General features: G+C 41.3%; 2 protein-coding genes across 4 annotated transcripts in view; both read right to left on the reverse strand.

Annotated features, from left to right (window-relative positions):
- Positions 1-119: 119 nt before the first annotated feature.
- LOC110449967 (Fanconi anemia group M protein-like) overlaps positions 120-18,529 on the reverse strand; it is a 27,657-nt gene continuing 9,247 nt past the window's right edge. For 2 of the 3 annotated variants that reach the window (XM_021497158.1, XM_021497157.1), the window contains exons 9-16: positions 17,834-18,063; positions 15,452-15,549; positions 14,732-14,916; positions 11,491-11,697; positions 10,104-10,347; positions 7,345-7,475; positions 6,569-6,707; positions 120-6,304 (exon numbers count right to left, since the gene is read on the reverse strand). In XM_021497158.1, the coding sequence (XP_021352833.1) occupies positions 675-6,304; positions 6,569-6,707; positions 7,345-7,475; positions 10,104-10,347; positions 11,491-11,697; positions 14,732-14,916; positions 15,452-15,549; positions 17,834-18,063 (6,864 nt within the window). In that variant the 3' untranslated portion in view covers positions 120-674. Of the gene's footprint in view, positions 6,305-6,568; positions 6,708-7,344; positions 7,476-10,103; positions 10,348-11,490; positions 11,698-14,731; positions 14,917-15,451; positions 15,550-16,046; positions 16,132-17,833; positions 18,064-18,529 lie in introns of those variants that run through there. The other variant, XM_021497159.1, reaches the window with a different exon arrangement.
- LOC110449969 overlaps positions 18,032-18,529 on the reverse strand; it is a 2,493-nt gene continuing 1,995 nt past the window's right edge. Inside the window, exon 2 of the mRNA XM_021497160.1 lies at positions 18,032-18,255. Within this exon, the coding sequence (XP_021352835.1) occupies positions 18,088-18,255 (168 nt within the window). The 3' untranslated portion in view covers positions 18,032-18,087. The remainder of the gene's footprint in view (positions 18,256-18,529) is intronic.

The raw sequence follows: 18,529 nt of genomic DNA on the forward strand, positions 1-18,529 counted from the left end.
AATCTATTAATTTATCATCAGATCTCAACACAGATTGTGAGTTTGAGGTTTTATGGTTACGGGCTCAGGTAAAATGGGACATTACTATGATGGAATAGGAACAATCAGATATGTAATTAAAATTTGCCCTTGACACCAACAGGAGAGGTCATATGCAAATCTACATAAAAACTCATTTCAAATGCTGAAAACTGTTGTTTTTAACATAGTATTGGAATGTTGGGAGAAAAATAATCATCCCTTATCTTGAGGGTTTAACAAAGAAAATTACAATCCTCAGGCTGTAGATTTCACCGATAAGGGATGATAATAAGGTTGATTCAGAGCCTTAGGTTAGACACCCCCTCAGTTTGGGAATTTCTCTGTTAAACTCTCAAGGTAGGGGAAGATTATGTAAATCCAGGACCTTGGGAGAACACTGTCAACATCAACTGGTAGTCAAAAGAAACCTAGTTTTATCTTTGATACGATTAGATACCAAGTACATAGGACAAATATATAACAAAATTTGATTTACAACGGGAATTATTAACTTCAGTAACAACTCGGAATGCAGTCAAACATGAAGATGATATGTATTTATGGAATTCATGAAAAGGTTAAGGGTAATTTTGTAACATATTTTATTAAAAAAAAATATCAATAAAAATGGTAAAAATTCATATTTTAACAATTTACCCATAACTTGTAGGTAACATTTGTATGTCAAAGTTTCTCCTCACAAAATTATACACTTCCTCTGCCCGCTTTTCAGACATACAACCTTTACTCTTAACAGCCTGAACACTGGCCGATAGAAAGTCTTTTATAGTCCTGAAGTTATATGCCAGGTTGAGGCTGTGAATGTGGGTAAGTTTAGGAATAGAAGAGTAGAATTTTACATGTTGCTGTTTTTTATCACTAACATTCACTGGTACACTGATTACCATATTTTTTCGCGTCTCAAGCATACAGAGGTCGGCCAGAATGGCTGCAGTGTCTAACTGACCAGCAGTGAAGTACGTTTTTATACTAGAGTTAATTAACTGGACAATGGTCCTGTCCACATATTTGGTCCAATGAAGGAGACGATTACCTCCCTTGTCGGACCCCTTCACAGGGTCGGATTCTATGATCAGACATGGCCGGTCATACAACTCACACAATTGTTGTATTCGGTCGATAAGTTTGGAATGATTCGACCCGTTGGTAAATTCTGACCACACTTTTCGATCTACTCCCATTCGGTTGCTGACCACGTAATCGCACCCAGCCAGCTGGGCGACTACCACAGAAATGTTGTGTTTGAAACGCAGTTCTGAGACAATGTTCTGAGAACCATTGATTTCCCTCGAGTCCACAAATATCACAGATTTATTGGCATTTTCCTTCGGAGCAGTGGTCAACACTAGTTCCTCGGCACAAGCACTTGACGTATCACATTCTGATTGTATCACTTCATTGGTCTCAGTCTTTGACTTATTTATATCACTTTTCGTCACAGATGATTCGGACATTGCATTTTCCATTGTCTTCTCTGCCATTCTCCTTTTGAACTCTTCCTGTTTCTCTTTCTGTTTCAGCAATCGTTCTGCACGCATTTGTTCAGCTTTTGAAGTTGTATTCAACCCAGAACCAGTTTTTTCACTATGACTTATATTCAGTCCAGGCACAGATTTGTCTGCAGCACTATGACTTGTATTTAACCAGGCACTAGATTTATCTCTCTGATGACTCGGTACACCAGCAACATGACTAGACTTTGAAGACCCAGTTGTAGAAGTGGAGCACGACACTATCTTTGACCGTAATTCCGATACACAACTTGAATTCACAGTACTGTGGTTCTTTATCCTGGTCATGAGTGACGGTATGACATCCTGCGTCCCTCCAGCAGGGGAGATAACTCTAGGAGGAGACCCATTTTTACAGTCCATTTCCTCATCACTCGTACTACTTGACAGCAGTACTCGTCCCCGCCGTTTACCATCCGACACTCGAGGTGTCGCCACTGTAGTTACCTCACACCTCTTACTCTCCTCATCACTAGATGAATCGGACATTTTCTGAATTCTTTTTCTTCCAGGCACATTTTTCACTACCTTTTTCTTCATGACGGCTGCTGGTTTTGACCAGCGAGTCCTCCTCCCAACGTATGTTACATCAGGGTCGTCTAACAATGTAACATCTTCCTCCTCCTCCTCTTCCTCCTCCTCAAAGTCAACACCTGTCTCCTCAAAATCATCGTCCACACAAAAGCTGTCTTGCATATAATATGACTGTTCATGGTTTTGGGGCTGTGAGAACACGTCAATGTTTCCTTGGTTGTGTTTAAGCCGGAATTTCCGTCCAACATTAGGACTCCTGACTGATTTGAGATAGAATGCCTGCATGTCCTCGTGCCGTCCCTGTGACATCTGTGTCGCCTCACCGATGAAACTGTCATCCATCTGATCCATGTCACTCCCGTCATCCTCATCATCCGAAACACCTTCATGGTCATCTGACATCTCAGCCTCGGCATTAATAAACATGTCAGCTGGAGACTTCGATTTTGTCCTTCGTTTGACAATTTTCTTTTCTGCCGCCGTAGACCTTTTCCTTGAAACCTCAGAAGCAGCGGAAGATCTGTTTCTTGCCAAGGCTGATTTGTCATCGGCAAAGTCATCGTCATCATCATCATCAAATTCTTCAAGCTCTGGAAGTTTAAAGGAGACGTTAAATCTTAATTTCTTGGCCTTATTCTTTGTGTCTTTTGTCAAACTTGACATGTGATTTCCAGTAGTAGAAGTATTCACGTATGAAATTTCACCCAGTGTTCTAAATGGAGTCGTTTGATCTTCAGGGCGTCTTCTGTTTTGTGTGAACACTGGTGACGGTGATTCTATTATCATTGTCCTTCGTTTTTTCCTGACAACGATATCATCCTCCGACTCTGGGGAGGGTAATTGAGCATGAATCGGTGACCTTTCCAACACCAGCTTTCTAGTTTGTGTGAACACTGGCGACGGTGAATCTAGTATCATGGTACTTCGTTTTTTTCTGACAATGATTTCATCCTCGGAACCTGGTGAAAGTAACTTAACATGAATAGGTGACCTATCTGACACCGGCGATGAACCGTCATCGACTTCACATTTGTCAACATTGCATGAATTGATCTCTAACGGTTCTAGATGACAATCAGGTGTCCTGAAATCCATTTTATGCTTAGGTGTACCAATATTTAGGGGTGACCTTTTCAAGTTATTTATGGTGGTTCTATCACTAATATCACAAACGCTGTGATTTTCCTCAGCCAGGTTTGTGCTACATACACCTGTAGACGACAAATGTTCCTTTTCAAATTTGTTACGATGGTTCACTTTGGAGTTTGCGAGACTGTTTAGAGACTTACGAGCAGGAATTCCAACAGATTCTACACTAGACTTACTCCTTTGTAAGTTGATTGGATTGCCTGGGTCCTTGTTTAAAGCTCCTAAATTTGTTTCATTATTGTTCCCTTCAGAATTTGCACTATTAGTATCACAATCAATTTTTGTTGTCGTGTGCTTTGTACTTTTCTTACCATTTACTAGAACTGTCCTGGAAAATTCACTAGAATCTTTGCCCAAATGAAAACTTTTCCCTGGTTTACTGATAACTGGATTAAGGTCAGAAAACTCCTCGGAGTCTTCCTCAATCAAACTCATACCAACAGTGCCTCCCACTTTGTTAGAGTTGACATTGGATGGTTTTTCAGAGACACATGAAGAGTCAAATTTTGTGGACAAAGATTTCCTGCTTTTGAGCAGGCTCTGACTTAAACAGGCAGAAAAAGACTTCTGTGAGAAAGACTGGCTAGCACAGGGTGACGGAGGAATGACGTCCTCGTCAACATCGAAACCCAAATCAAAATGAGGTAAATCAAACGAGTCTTTACTACACTCGTCCGAACTGTCTCCCGTATCCCGCGTTGGGTGATGGTTTGTGATGTTACTTGTAGAATCATGTTCAGATCCTTCTTCAATGTCTTTCCTTCCTGCACCCTTTACGTCCCTTAAAGTATTTAGACCCCTGTCTGGAGTTTTGTTACAAACTGTCTTGGGATCCTGCAGTGGTTTATGAACTTCTTTCACAGATTTCTCTGTAAGGAAGTCATTCTCCACTGATTTGTTTCCGGATTTCTTTCCCTGTTCTGGGTCCACATCATTTTCGGAATTCTCGGACGGGAGTTCATTGCTGTCGTGCACACATGCAAGAGCTTGCGTGAATGTGAACTGAGTGGGCGAGACAGTACAGCTCCTTTGAGTTTTTAGGGCCTTCAGCATTTCATTATCGTACGAATCATCAAATAAAGAAACGTCTGCAGATCTGCATGGCATGGTCCTATTATTACCAGCAGACACACTACTCCAATTCCCTATCCCTGGTTTTACGCTGCTTTTACTACAGTCCTCTTCTGCTAGTTTTCTGTCTTTTGCGGAATCAACATTCATAGATGAATCAGTACACTTTTCCTTTTCTAAATCTTCAAGTCTATCCATCAATTTGATCTCTTCAACCTTTTCTGAACATTCTTGGTTCTCGATATTTCCTGCCGAAGATAAAGACTTTTTTGTGTCTGTGTGACTTTGGTGTATGTCCGCATCACCAAAAAGGTCATCGTCTTGTAACGAAAAATTTGCCTGAGTGTCGAAAAAATTATCATCTGAGGAAAGTGAAGTACTTCTTTCTCGTGTCACTGAAGTACTTCTTTCTCGCGTCACTGAAGTACTTCTTTCTCGCGTCACTGAAGTACTTTTTTCTCGCGTCACTGAAATCTCTTCCTCATTAACCTTACTATCCAGCACAACATTCTGTAGATCATTTTGGATTTCATCGCTTGTGACAGATGAAGATTTTCTCTCCACCTCAAATGGATCTTCGTCCACGTTTACAGTCAAAGCAAAATTTGCCTGTGTGTCGATAAAAATGTCAGAATCATCCGACAAAACTTCCTCCTCAACTCCCGCTTTTCTTGGTGGAACATGAGCCTGATTGACTGGAGACGTCTCTTTATCACTTGGAACAGCTTGGAGAGGTTCTCTCCCTTTGTTCTGAAAAGCCTCAGCATCAGAATGATTACATTCAAGGTCTGATTCGTCAGAAACGATTTCGTTATGTCCTACAATGTCAAAGTGTTCATGTTCCTGTAAAGATTCCACAGATATTTTGGGTGGAGGCCGATGTGCTGTGTGGATGTGGATATCCTGTAATGGTTCTAACATTCTTCTTTTGATTTTTGATTTTCTGCCAGTTCCAGAACTAACATTCATGACCTTGTCATCACTAGTTGGTGACCTTTCCTCGGATGAAGAACGGCCAAGCGCTTGGTCTCTACCAGACTGACCTTTCGTTCCCTTGAAGGCAGATCCATGAAGCTGACAATGGCGCCCTTTTTGGTAGTGGTAATCCTGGTTTTCCTTTTCCCATTCATCAACCAGCTGTAACAGATCAAGGGGAGGTAACTTTTCACATTTGTCAAGGTCAGCTACAATTTGTCGAACTTGCTCCAAAGGAGGAGGTGTTCGAACGTGAAACAGATTTGCATTGCCCAGTGTTTCTGACGTATCCAGACCAGTGTCCAAATGAACGAGAGAAACCTTAGGAAGGAGCTGTGAAACGGACCAATCTTCTTCTTTTCCATTTTCCACTTCCATCTGCTCATGATTACTGACTTCAAGTGGAGAATAATTGATATCAGAAAGGTCCATATCTTCCTGTATCACGTCCTGATTGTCTTGGACGGTCTCAATTTCTTGATCGATGTGAGACATTGTTTCATCTAAAGGGGGTAGTACTTTACTTACATTGTCTTCTTCATCAGTAAAATCTCTGCTTTCAGTATCGGCTATCAACTGTACCACAGATCTGTCGCCACTCACGGAACGCTTCTTGTCCTTTTTATTTTTCTTTACAACAGACGCAGACTCTGGAATTTCTGTTAATACCGACACAGATTTCGGTAGAAGTTGACGCTTGCCCTTCTTCCCTTTCTTGTTTCCTAGAAAAGAGGTTTGTTGTTCATTCCTAGTACGGTTGATGTTAAAATCTGGCAAATCGTCCTCGCTATCTTCATCACCACTGATTTCTAACACCGGCAACACTTCGCTCTTCCGGACACGTCTCCCTTTGCCTTTTTGTACTGTTGACGCTAGGTTGCCTCCCTTGTCCACAGAGATGCAGAACTTTCGTATTCCAGCCCCTCCTCGGCCACTTGTCTCCTCCGGTTTCATTACATCGTCCTCATTAAGAAACAGGCTCATTTCATCTCCGTATGGATCCTCATTCGGGTCTAGGGTTTCTTGAATTCAATAAAGAAGGATCAGAGTATAAGAACACTTAAAGGATAGTACATCATTAGACGTATTATTATGCATACCAATCATAATAAATCACCACAAAGTGCTGTAGATGTTACCACAAAAATAGATATAAATAACTTTTTTTTTTTTATGTTTGATTGAATATTTCACAACTCAATATTTAAATTTGTCCACATTTCCCATTATTAATCAAAAAGTTTTACTGGTGAATTCCAACTAATGTTCTAAATACATTTACTTACGCTGAATTTCACTAAACTGCATCAGTTCTACAAAGTTTTTAGTTTTCGTTGAATGGTCTATTTTGAAGGTCTGCTGTAGACGATTCTGCCAAGGCAGCCATTCACAGAGAACTCGCCTCTCACCAGCTCGGGTCACCTCCTGAAACAAGGAGTTAAGAAAGCATGACATATCTAACATAACAGCCTGTTGTTTTAAGGAATCTTATTATCTTTTTTGAGTTTTTTTTTAAATGCCTTTGTCCACTTGACATTCACGCTGCTGATGAATGCCAACTGAAACCAGTCCAATGCCTAAATGAAGTACTTATTTGTGTCCAGCAAAAATTCAAAATGTGGCAAATAGTTTGTCATGTCGACTTCTCCGTTTTTTTCACCTAGAATCACTCCGCAGCAAAACCATGGTTGAGAGAACAATCTTAGTCTATATAAATCCTCAGGATGACAGAACAAACTTCAGTTTATATGAATCAATATTATTGTAAGAGCAGGCTTTAGTCAATATAAATCCCACTTGATGACAATAATGGAACTTATGCTGAACACATTATGCAGGAATAAAAACTATATATACTAGAACTGGTGACTGAATTTCCATGCAAAACAAGACATTAAACACAGTACAAATCCCCTCACAAATACAACAGCCTGTGGTTTCAATCAGCGAATACTGAACTTGTTTCAAGTGTTCTAATCATCGTATAGAGTTTGATCAAAATCCATAGCAAAATCCGACGAGGCGCTAAGAACCTAGAGTTGATTTATTTTGTATCTCTTACATGTTCTTCCCCTAAAGCCAGCAGCGGTAACCTTGAAGGCAGGGTGGGTAAACTGTCCGCGGGTACGGAGAAGTTCTGGATAAGGTCCCGGTACTCCTCTGCTGTCAGCAGGCCATCGTCACCTTTTCCGTCTGTACACAATAACAATATACATTATAATTAAGACTTATAGAAGATATGTATGCAGGTTAGGTTGTGTTGGACCAATAAACTCAGAGCGAAGGCTCACTAGGGTATAACCCCCGACCCCTTGTCATTAAGGATTCCTGTTCCTCTGCACTGCTGTTTTTCCAACACATACAGTTACCTCCCCTTAACTTCCATTAGGGTATAACTGTAGCACATTAGGGCTTGTATACTTCCATTGTCTAGTAGCTCAGTTGGTTTCAGTGATGGTATAACAATCTAAAATTTAGGGTTCGAATCCCGGTCTAGTCCCGCAGAATGTTTTACATACAGGACATGTTTGTTGATTATATTTAGTTTATTTCATCTTAATTACATTTTCATAAAAGTCCCACCAAGTATACTTTTCTTTTCAAAATTAATTTATCAAAGCTAGTCATGCTGGAAAAATAAGTTTCGAATGCATAGTTTCAAATTTTGGCAGTGGTACATATACAGGGATCCTCAAGTTGACCTTTCGCATGTAGTCCAGAAACTGTTCCACAACACTGTCATGGTGTTTAGTAGTCAAAAAACTGTTCCACAACACTGTCATGGTGTTTAGTATTCCAGAAACTGTTCCACAACACTGTCATGGTGTTAAGTAGTCCAAAAACTGTTCCACACCACTGTGATGGTGTTTAGTAGTCCAGAAACTGTTCCACAACTCTGTCATTGTGTATAGTAGTCCAGAAACTGTTCCACAACACTATCATGGTGTTTAGTACTCCAGAAACTGTTCCACAACACTGTCATGGTGTATAGTAGTCCAGAAACTGTTCCACAACACTATCATGGTGTTTAGTACTCCAGAAACTGTTCCACAACACTGTCATGGTGTTAAACCACGATCCACAATTTATCAAAGCTAGTCATGCTGGAAAAATAAGTTTCGAATGCATAGTTTCAAATTTTGGCAGTGGTACATATACAGGGATCCTCAAGTTGCCCTTTCGCATGTAGTCCAGAAACTGTTCCACAACACTGTGATGGTGTTAAGTAGTCCAAAAACTGTTCCACAACACTGTGATGGTGTTTAGTAGTCCAGAAACTGTTCCACAACTCTGTCATTGTGTATAGTAGTCCAGAAACTGTTCCACAACACTGTGATGGTGTTAAGTAGTCCAAAAACTGTTCCACAACACTGTGATGGTGTTTAGTAGTCCAGAAACTGTTCCACAACACTATCATGGTGTTTAGTAGTCCAGAAACTGTTCCACAACACTATCATGGTGTTTAGTAGTCCAGAAACTGTTCCACAACACTATCATGGTGTTTAGTACTCCAGAAACTGTTCCACAACACTGTCATGGTGTTTAGTATTCCAGAAACTGTTCCACAACACTGTCATGGTGTATAGTAGTCCAGAAACTGTTCCACAACACTGACATGGTGTATAGTAGTCCAGAAACTGTTCCACAACACTGTCATGGAGTTTAGTAGTCCAGAAACTGTTCCACAACACTGTCATGGTGTTTAGTAGTCAAAAAACTGTTCCACAACACTGTCATGGTGTTTAGTATTCCAGAAACTGTTCCACAACACTGTCATGGTGTTAAGTAGTCCAAAAACTGTTCCACAACACTGTGATGGTGTTTAGTAGTCCAGAAACTGTTCCACAACTCTGTCATTGTGTATAGTAGTCCAGAAACTGTTCCACAACACTGTGATGGTGTTAAGTAGTCCAAAAACTGTTCCACAACACTGTGATGGTGTTTAGTAGTCCAGAAACTGTTCCACAACACTGTCATGGAGTTTAGTAGTCCAGAAACTGTTCCACAACACTGTCATGGAGTTTAGTAGTCCAGAAACTGTTCCACAACACTGTCATGGTGTTTAGTAGTCCAGAAACTGTTCCACAACACTGTCATGGTGTTAAACCACGATCCACACATCTACAAAGATCATGATGGGCACTTCTTTGAGGTTTGAGTAGAGAATGTGAAAGCAACCCAAACTCATTGTCCATAAAAGCATCACAAAGATTTGACCTTGGATCCTTTGCCATGACCTTGACCTTCATGGTATGAACTTGTGAGTGTTGTGCGGCACTCTCCCTCTATTTGTGAAGCATATATACTTGAAGTTTCATATTATATGCAAGCAATTATTAGTATTACCACAGTTTGAACTTTGATTCCTTGTAATTCATCCAAAAAGGTTAAGACAAGTTTACAATGATCAATCCTCGGTACTCCAGGGGTTACGTTCGCTCTTTGTACCGCTGGAAAATGTCATAGCAAAATTGAAGGCTCAGTGTGTGCGAATCTGGCGGATGAGACAAGAAGACCAATTTGATCCTTGATGTACATCAAAAGAATCTCCTGGTAGGGTAACAGTAAAATTGACGAGCTTTGAAGTCGGATGTCGCTCCTCTGTTATCTTCAAAGGAGAGGTATCAGCCTAGCGACTGGTCTGGTTATTTCTACCGGAGACAAATCAAATAACTAGCCCTGTGCCTTAAATTTAATATTCCAGGGGTGCAGAGAGCAAAAGTTGGCGCAACCCCTGGAGTATCGAGGATGACAATTATCATGAATTAGTCTTAACATCAGTCTTCAGGACAGCAGACAGTTTGTATATATATTACAAACCTGCGGTAGATTTGGATTGGAATTTGATTTTACTCTGCCTAGAGTCTCGGTTGACTTTAGAAGCATTCTTCGGGGCATTCTTTGACTGAATATTCTGTTTGACAGTAATGTGCATCTTGTGACAGGCTGGCATCCACCCCTCTGGTACCATGCGTGGGTTATTTTGGTAGAAATGGAGAGATTTGGCACCGTTGAGGATCGCCTTGTGAATACTTTTCTTGGCATACTGACTTTGGTTGTAAATCTGTATAATAATAAAATTCATGATATTAAAACACTGTAAGTACTTTTTTATATTTTTTTTTATCTAGGGTTGATCATTCAGTTCTAGAATCAATCCTGACTTTAGGGGGTAGTGAAACTAGGCCTAGGTACAATGTAACCTTTACTGCATGTACCCTATATAATCTGGAAACCTGTATACAATGAACAAGTCATTTTTCTGTCCATGGTCCAAACATTGAGTCAAAACATAACTGATGTACATACTTGTACTCTGCTACAAAAACAACTAAGTTTCATATTAAAAGTGCCCTTGACATTTCAATTTCAATTCATAGATGTCCCCTTCCAGCATTGTAGGACAACTCAAAATGAGTGCTTGACTACGGGAATTCACTGAAGGTAAGTTAGTTGTGTTGTGTGAAACTTGAGCTGTGGTGTGTAAAAGATTGTTATTGCAGTAAGTATCATACCGATGGCAATGAAAATATTTAACCTACCGGACATCCATCAAGATATTAGAGTCGTTTGTAAAGATTTGATCATAAATGAGCTTAAAGAGCAATTACAAATACATTTTATTGATAGTAACAGTGACCTTGAACTAGGGCAAAGCACTATGAAACACAAATATCCAAGTACTGGAACTTGACAGTTATAATAATAATAACTTGAGGTTCTTCTTTACTGCTTTATATTATCGCAATCTATGTAGGTTGTCTCAAAGGGGTTCACAAATTATAATCCGTGGTTATAGGGCCTTTGCAACCAACCAATATCTTTCTAAACACCCTGGGGAGCATACAGCCGGTAATGCCATTTCAGCACTCACAGCTAGCATTCTAAAATTCTAGCACTGCCCAACCACATACTCATCTACAGCTGAGTAGACTGGAACAAGTGGAGTAAAGTATCTTGCTCAAAGAAACAACACAGTGCCGTGCCGTGCCGTGACTCAAACCCGCAAACCCTTTGGTCACGAGTCTGGCGTCCTACCACTAAGCTACAGTTGCATTTTGGTGACAACATTATTATGAAAATCACTAATGGACAGAAAGATGGAGGAAATGAAAACCTCATTACCTTTGCTTTTTGTAGTGATGGGTATAAAATGTTAAATTTACTTTGAATATTAGGACTACGAGATCTACATAGAAACCTTTACCTGTTCTTCTTTGCCTTCTGTCACTAACATAACGATGCGCCCCTGCCGTTTCCTGCCTGTACGCCCCATCCTCTGTACAAGTCTTATCGGACTTTTGTGGGCATCAAAGCAAACAATGAGGTCAACCTCGCCGATGTCAAGTCCCTCCTCTCCAACACACGTGGACACCAACGTGTTGTAGCTGCCCTCACGGAAATCTTTCATCACCTGGTGGGGGGGGGGACAAGTAACAAAAACTATTAACACTAACTTAATCTTTCTCACTCCTACTGAACTTCCTCTTAGAATTCATCATCTGAGTAATTTTAACAAACACTTAACTACCTTTTACAAATACTAGAGGCTGCTGTCACAGATCTATGTCATCACCCGAGAAGATGTAATACATGTCACCACAGACAATACAAGTCCCATCAAGTGCACAACAGAACAACAACAGACTAACAGGACCTGGAACACTCTGGCCCTGGACATAAGCGTCACTCTACCTGGCTAACAAGACCTGGAACACTCTGGCCCTGGAGATAAGGGTCACTCTACCTGGCTAACAAGACCTTGAACACTCTGGCCCTGGACATAAGGGTCACTCTACCCGGCTAACAAGACCTGGAACACTCTGGACCTGGACATAAGGGTCACTCTACCTGGCTAACAAGGCCTGAAACACTCTGGCCCTGGACATAAGGGTCTCTCTACCTGGCTAACAAGACCTGGTAGACTCTGGCCCTGGACATAAGGGGCACTCTACCTGGCTAACAAGACCTGGAACACTCTGGCCCTAGACATTAGGGGCACTCTACCTGGCTAACAATACCTGGAACACCCTGGCCCTAGACATAAGGGTCACTCTACCTGGAACACTAGCCCTAGACATAAGGGTCACTCTACCTGGAACACTCTGGCCCTAGACATAAGGGGCACTCTACCTAGAACACTCTGGCCCTAGACATTAGGGTCACTCTACCCGGCTAACAATACCTGGAACACTCTGGCCCTAGACATAAGGGACACTCTACCTGGAACACTCTGGCCCTAGACATTAGGGTCACTCTTCCTGGCTAACAATACCTGGAACACTCTGGCCCCAGACATAAGGGTCACTCTACCTGGAACACTCTAGACCACAGACAATACAAGTCCCATCAAGTGCACAACAGAACAACAACAGACTAACAGGCCCTGGAACACTCTGGCCCTGGACATAAGCGTCACTCTACCTGGGTAACAAGACCTGGAACACTCTGGCCCTGGACATAAGGGACACTCTACCAGGATAACAAGACCTGGAACACTCTGGCCCTGGACATAAAGGTCACTCTACCTGGCTAACAAGACCTGGAACATTCTGGCCCTAGACATAAGGGTCACTCTACCTAGAACACTCTGGCCCTAGACATTAGGGTCACTCTACCTGGCTAACAATACCTGGAACACCCTGGCCCTAGACATAAGGGTCACTCTACCTAGAACCCTCTGGCCCTAGACATTAGGTTCACTCTACCTGGAACACTCTGGCCCTCGACATAAGGTTCATTTTACCTGGAACACTCTGGCCCTAGACATTAGGGTCACTCTACCTGGCTAACAATACCTGGAACACCCTGGCCCTAGACATAAGGGTCACTCTACCTGGAACACTCTGGCCCTAGACATTAGGGTCACTCTTCCTGGCTAACAATACCTGGAACACTCTGGCCCCAGACATAAGGGTCACTCTACCTGGAACACTCTGGCCCTAGACATTAGGGGCACTCTACCTGGCTAACAATACCTGGAACACTCCGGCCCTAGACATAAGGGTCACTCTACCTGGAACACTATAGCCCTAGACATAAGGGTCACTCTACCTGGAACACTCTAGACCACAGACAATACAAGTCCCATCAAGTGCACAACAGAACAACAACAGACTAACAGGCCCTGGAACACTCTGGCCCTGGACATAAGCGTCACTCTACCTGGGTAACAAGACCTGGAACACTCTGGCCCTGGACATAAAGGTCACTCTACCTGGCTAACAAGACCTGGAACCCTCTGGCCCTGGACATAAGGGTCACTCTATCTGGATAACAAGACCTGGAACACTCTGGCCCTGGACATAAAGGTCACTCTACCTGGCTAACAAGACCTGGAACACTCCGGCCCGGGACATAAGGGTCACTCTATCTGGCTAACAAGACCTGGAACACTCTGGCCCTGTACATAATGGTCACTCTATCTGGCTAACAAGACCTGGAACACTCTGGCCCTGTACATAATGGTCACTCTATCTGGCTAACAAGACCTGGAACACTCTGGCCCTAGACATAAGGGACACTCTACCTGGAACACTCTGGCCCTAGACATAAGGGACACTCTACCTGGAACACTCTGGCCCTAGACATTAGGGGCACTCTACCTGGCTAACAATACCTGGAACACTCTGGCCCTAGACATAAGGGTCACTATACCTGGAACACTCTGGCCCTAGACATTAGGGTCACTCTTCCTGGCTAACAATACCTGGAACACTCCGGCCCTAGACATAAGGGTCACTCTACCTGGAACACTCTGGCCCTAGACATTAGGGTCACTCTACCTGGCTAACAATACCTGGAACACTCTGGCCCTAGACATAAGGGTCACTCTACCTGGAACACTCTGGCCCTAGACATAAGGGTCACTCTACCTAGAACACTCTGGCCCTAGACATTAGGTTCACTCTACCTGGAACACTCTGGCCCTCGACATTAGGTTCATTTTACCTGGAACACTCTGGCCCTCGATATTAGGGTCACTCTACCTGGAACACTCTGGCCCTAGACATAAGGGGCACTCTACCTAGAACACTCTGGCCCTAGACATAAGGGTCACTCTACCTGCAACACTCTAGCCCTAGACATAAGGGTCACTCTACCTAGAACACTCTGGCCCTAGACATAAGGGTCTCTCTACCTGGAACACTCTGGCCCTAGACATAAGGGTCACTCTACCTGGAACACTCTAGCCCTAGACATAAGGGTCACTCTACCTGGAACACTCTGGCTCTAGACATAAGAGTCACTCTACCTTGAACACTCTGGCCCTAGTATAAGGGTCACTCTACCTGGCTAACAAGACCTGGAACACTCTGACCGTGAACATTAGGGTCACTCTACCTGGCTAATAAGACCTGGAACACTCTGGCCCTAGACATTAGGGTCACTCTACCTGGCTAATAAGACCTGGAACACACTGGCCCTGGACATTAGGGTCACTCTACCTTGAGTTGTTCCTTCTGTGTGAATCCCTTGGTGGCCTTGCCAGCAGAAGACTGACCAATGAAGCTCATGACCTTGACCAAAGGTTGATGCTGCTTGAGTATTTCCGTTATTTCAGACACGCTGTCCCGGTACTGGGAGAAAATCATCACCCGCGTCGCCTGAGACTTCTCCTCTACACTTCCACCTATGGTACAGCAGAATGTTAAAATCAGAACCTGTCTAAAGTAAAACCTCAGTAATCCAGATTCATGTGTAAACTGAACCCTGAATTTAACACAAGTTTTATTGTACATAAAGTATGAGGAGATCAAACAGTTTTATCAGATGAATAGTTTGAAATCCTCAAAAAAAATGTGTTGATTTATGTATATGCTAATTATATCAATTGTATATCTATGTACTGTAGAGTGCTTTAGAGTGGCTTATGTTAGCTAGATAGGGCGCTATATCAAATGCTGTATATTAATTATAGTTCTTCAATTACTCAAGACAAACAAATATCTGAAAATCTCCTTGAATCAAACTTTCATCTAATATTGTTGCCAGACACCATGAAATATAGAAGCAGCCGTTACTGATAAAAGTGGAAATGTTAATTATGGCTCTTCAAAATATTTATTTTGTCAAAGTATTTGTGTTTGCATTGTTGCAAAAATACATATTATATATTGAGAGAAAATAAGAGACTGACAAAATGAAATTATTCAGTTTATACAAACCTTTCAGGAAGTTGTTAAAATGATTGACTACGACCTCTTCTAATTTCTCCATCTTTGGATGTCCCGTCTTAAACCCGTCTTTGTACTTCTGGCTCAGTCTGAGAAAATTTGATATGTAGTTGAAGTTAACGCTAAGTAGAAGATTTCTTGCTTAACAAGGCCAGGGCTGGTAGCCATGAAACCATTTATGTGTTAAAACTCAGATTCTGTGCTCTGAGACCTTTTCCTTTTTCTGGTGATAAATTACTGAAATATTTTGTGAAAATACTTAGTAGGAACTAAAGAGAGGCTTGAAGCCAAATATAAGTTTCATTTGCTGAACCTAACCTTTTGATAGTGTCAAGATAATTCAGCAATTTACAAGAATATTGGTTCAAACACAGAATTCATACTTGAACACTGAAATAGTTCCATGAGTACTGCTACAGGCCCTGGTCTATTTTTGAGGTCTGGTTGATAAGATTCAGAGACTTATTACATTGCAAAAATCCAATTTTAATGTTTTACAAACAGAAACTACAAAGATGTTTTAAAAAGCACTACAATGTATTTCAAACAGTGGCATGGCAAATAATTTTTCGGGGTGTATGCTTACAGAAGGTCGACCGTCCGGGGTGCATAGCGCCGGAGGAGGGGGAGTTAACTGGGGGAAAAAATCTACTAGACCCTGGAGCAATCCTGTTTTCTGGGAATTTCTTTAAAATCTGATAATGAACAAGTAAAACACAACTTTTTATATGAATAATATTAAATTTTGTACTTCACTAAGTACATTTGATTTACATAAACCTTTGAAATTAAAATTTCTAAGAAGATTTTTTTTTATTTATTTCCTTTTTATGATTAAAATGAATGGTTCATATTAATCATACCCGGTAAGATAAAAAAAGAAATTAAGAATAAATATATGATTAAAAGATATCTTGAAAATTTCAGTGTATGCTTGAGCATACAAGCATACATGTGTGCTACACCACTGCCAAACTAAATCTATTCTGGTTCCAATAGCCTGGTCATTTTTACCAAAAGAAAGCTCTGGTCTAGCTTTCTTTATCGGGCTCGTGACTGAAGGGTTGCGGGTTCGAGTCACGGCACGGCACTGTATTGTATCTTTGAGCAAGATACTTTACTCTGTTTGTTCTAGTCTACTCAGCTGTAAATGAGTATGAGTGCTAGAATTGTGGAATGCTAGCTGTGAGTGCCGAAATGGCAGCACCGGCTGTATGCTCCCCAGGGTTGCAAAGGCCCTATAACCATGGATAATAAATTGTGAACCGCTTTGTGACATCCTACAAACTAGGTTGTGATAGAGCGGTATATAAGAACCTCAAATTATTATTATTATCATCAAACGACTAATAACTGATCATTGATTGATCATAAAATGAAACGTAAATAAAAAGAGAAGCATTCACTGAAATGAAGTAAAATGGATACTTTTTAACTAGCTAGTAGAGGCAGAAATGTTGATTGAATGCAGTTTATGGTAAAGCTTATGAACTCATTTGGGCAGATTGGTCGACACTTCGGCCTTCCAATCATATACAGAGAGTGTTCTTCTCCTGCCCACACAACCCAAACAACCCAGGTGGAGTATAAATTGGTCTGAGGTGGATGTTGCGGTATCTATGCTGTAGCATTCAAGTGAGGTGGCACTATAAATGATGTCGTTTGAAGCACAGTCCCACTACAAACAGAACACATAACATCTCCAGCACACACGCAGACATACACACATAGGGAGATATTAGCCAGGTGGCATAGGCCTGATAACGCAGCTCCTGCAAATTCCTCAAACTTGTATTGATTAATGTATATGTTGATTGTATTAATTTGTATATCTATGTACTGTAAATCGCTTAAGAGTATCTTATGTTAGCTAGATAGGGCGCTATATCAAATGTTGTATATTATTATTTGTTTGTTCAATCTTTTTTTCAGGTCAGCGACAAATCTAAATAACTCTTGACAGTTTTCATGCTAAAGTCATACCATGATCTATCACAGAAAACCATGATCAAATAGTCATAGATGGAGGTAAAACAACTAATTAAAATGATTATTTGGAACAACACTACTATACAAAGCAAAAAAACTGGAGGAGGCATATCAAAGTACATTACTCAAGTAACTTTATACAAATGTTGATTTAGGATCATTCAACATAATTTTCATAACAGAATTCCTGAAATTAAGCAAAGAAAACAATCAACTAAAACAGCACAACATTATAAAAGACAAGCTTCTAACATGAAGTGATTTATTCATGATTAAAGAATTTGTTAGTCAAATATCATTTGCAAACATCCTTAACCATGTGAATCTTCACATTTCCACACAATTTTTTATTTGGAAAAGCAGTATTCTGGATAAAAAACTGACCTGATATTTGGGTCAGAAACAAATGTACTGCGGAGTTTCTCCATCATTTCCACAAAGTTAGCATTCTTCATCAGCTCTGTTCGTGTACGACCATGTCCCTTTTCTCCACTAACGATACTTTCTAGGTAGTTGTACAGTGAGCGCTGGCCATGTAGTTGTAGTAGCTCAAATCCATGATACAGACTCATGGCCAACGCCAGGTCGCCCTCCACCGCACCGTACTGTGATCTCTGTAACAGATGTCATACACACAACTACATGTACATCACCCCCACCGCACTGTACTGTGATGGCTGTAACAGACACATGACTACATCACCCTCCATTGCACCGTACTGTGATCGCTGTAACAGACACATGACTACATCACCCTCCATGGCACCGTACTGTGATCGCTGTAACAGACACATGACTACATCACCCTCCACCGTAGTCCGAATTATTCTGACGTTTTATCGACTTTTTTCATATCGGTCTGTCGTCGATTAACGTCAGAACTCCGGCCCTCTATAATATGCGGGAAATATGCGACCCGCACCCGGAGCGCACTTCAAACTGATATTTTAGAAACAAATCGTCACTTTCACCCACATGTCGCACATGGATCGAAAGATCTATTCTTTATGCACTACGTGGTATCAATAACATGTTTCAAAGATCATTACGAAAAGTATTTTCCAACGTTTTCTATACCAA

The sequence above is a fragment of the Mizuhopecten yessoensis genome, unplaced genomic scaffold (assembly GCF_002113885.1).
Source record: "Mizuhopecten yessoensis strain PY_sf001 unplaced genomic scaffold, ASM211388v2 scaffold4849, whole genome shotgun sequence".
Classification (NCBI taxonomy): domain Eukaryota; kingdom Metazoa; phylum Mollusca; class Bivalvia; order Pectinida; family Pectinidae; genus Mizuhopecten; species Mizuhopecten yessoensis.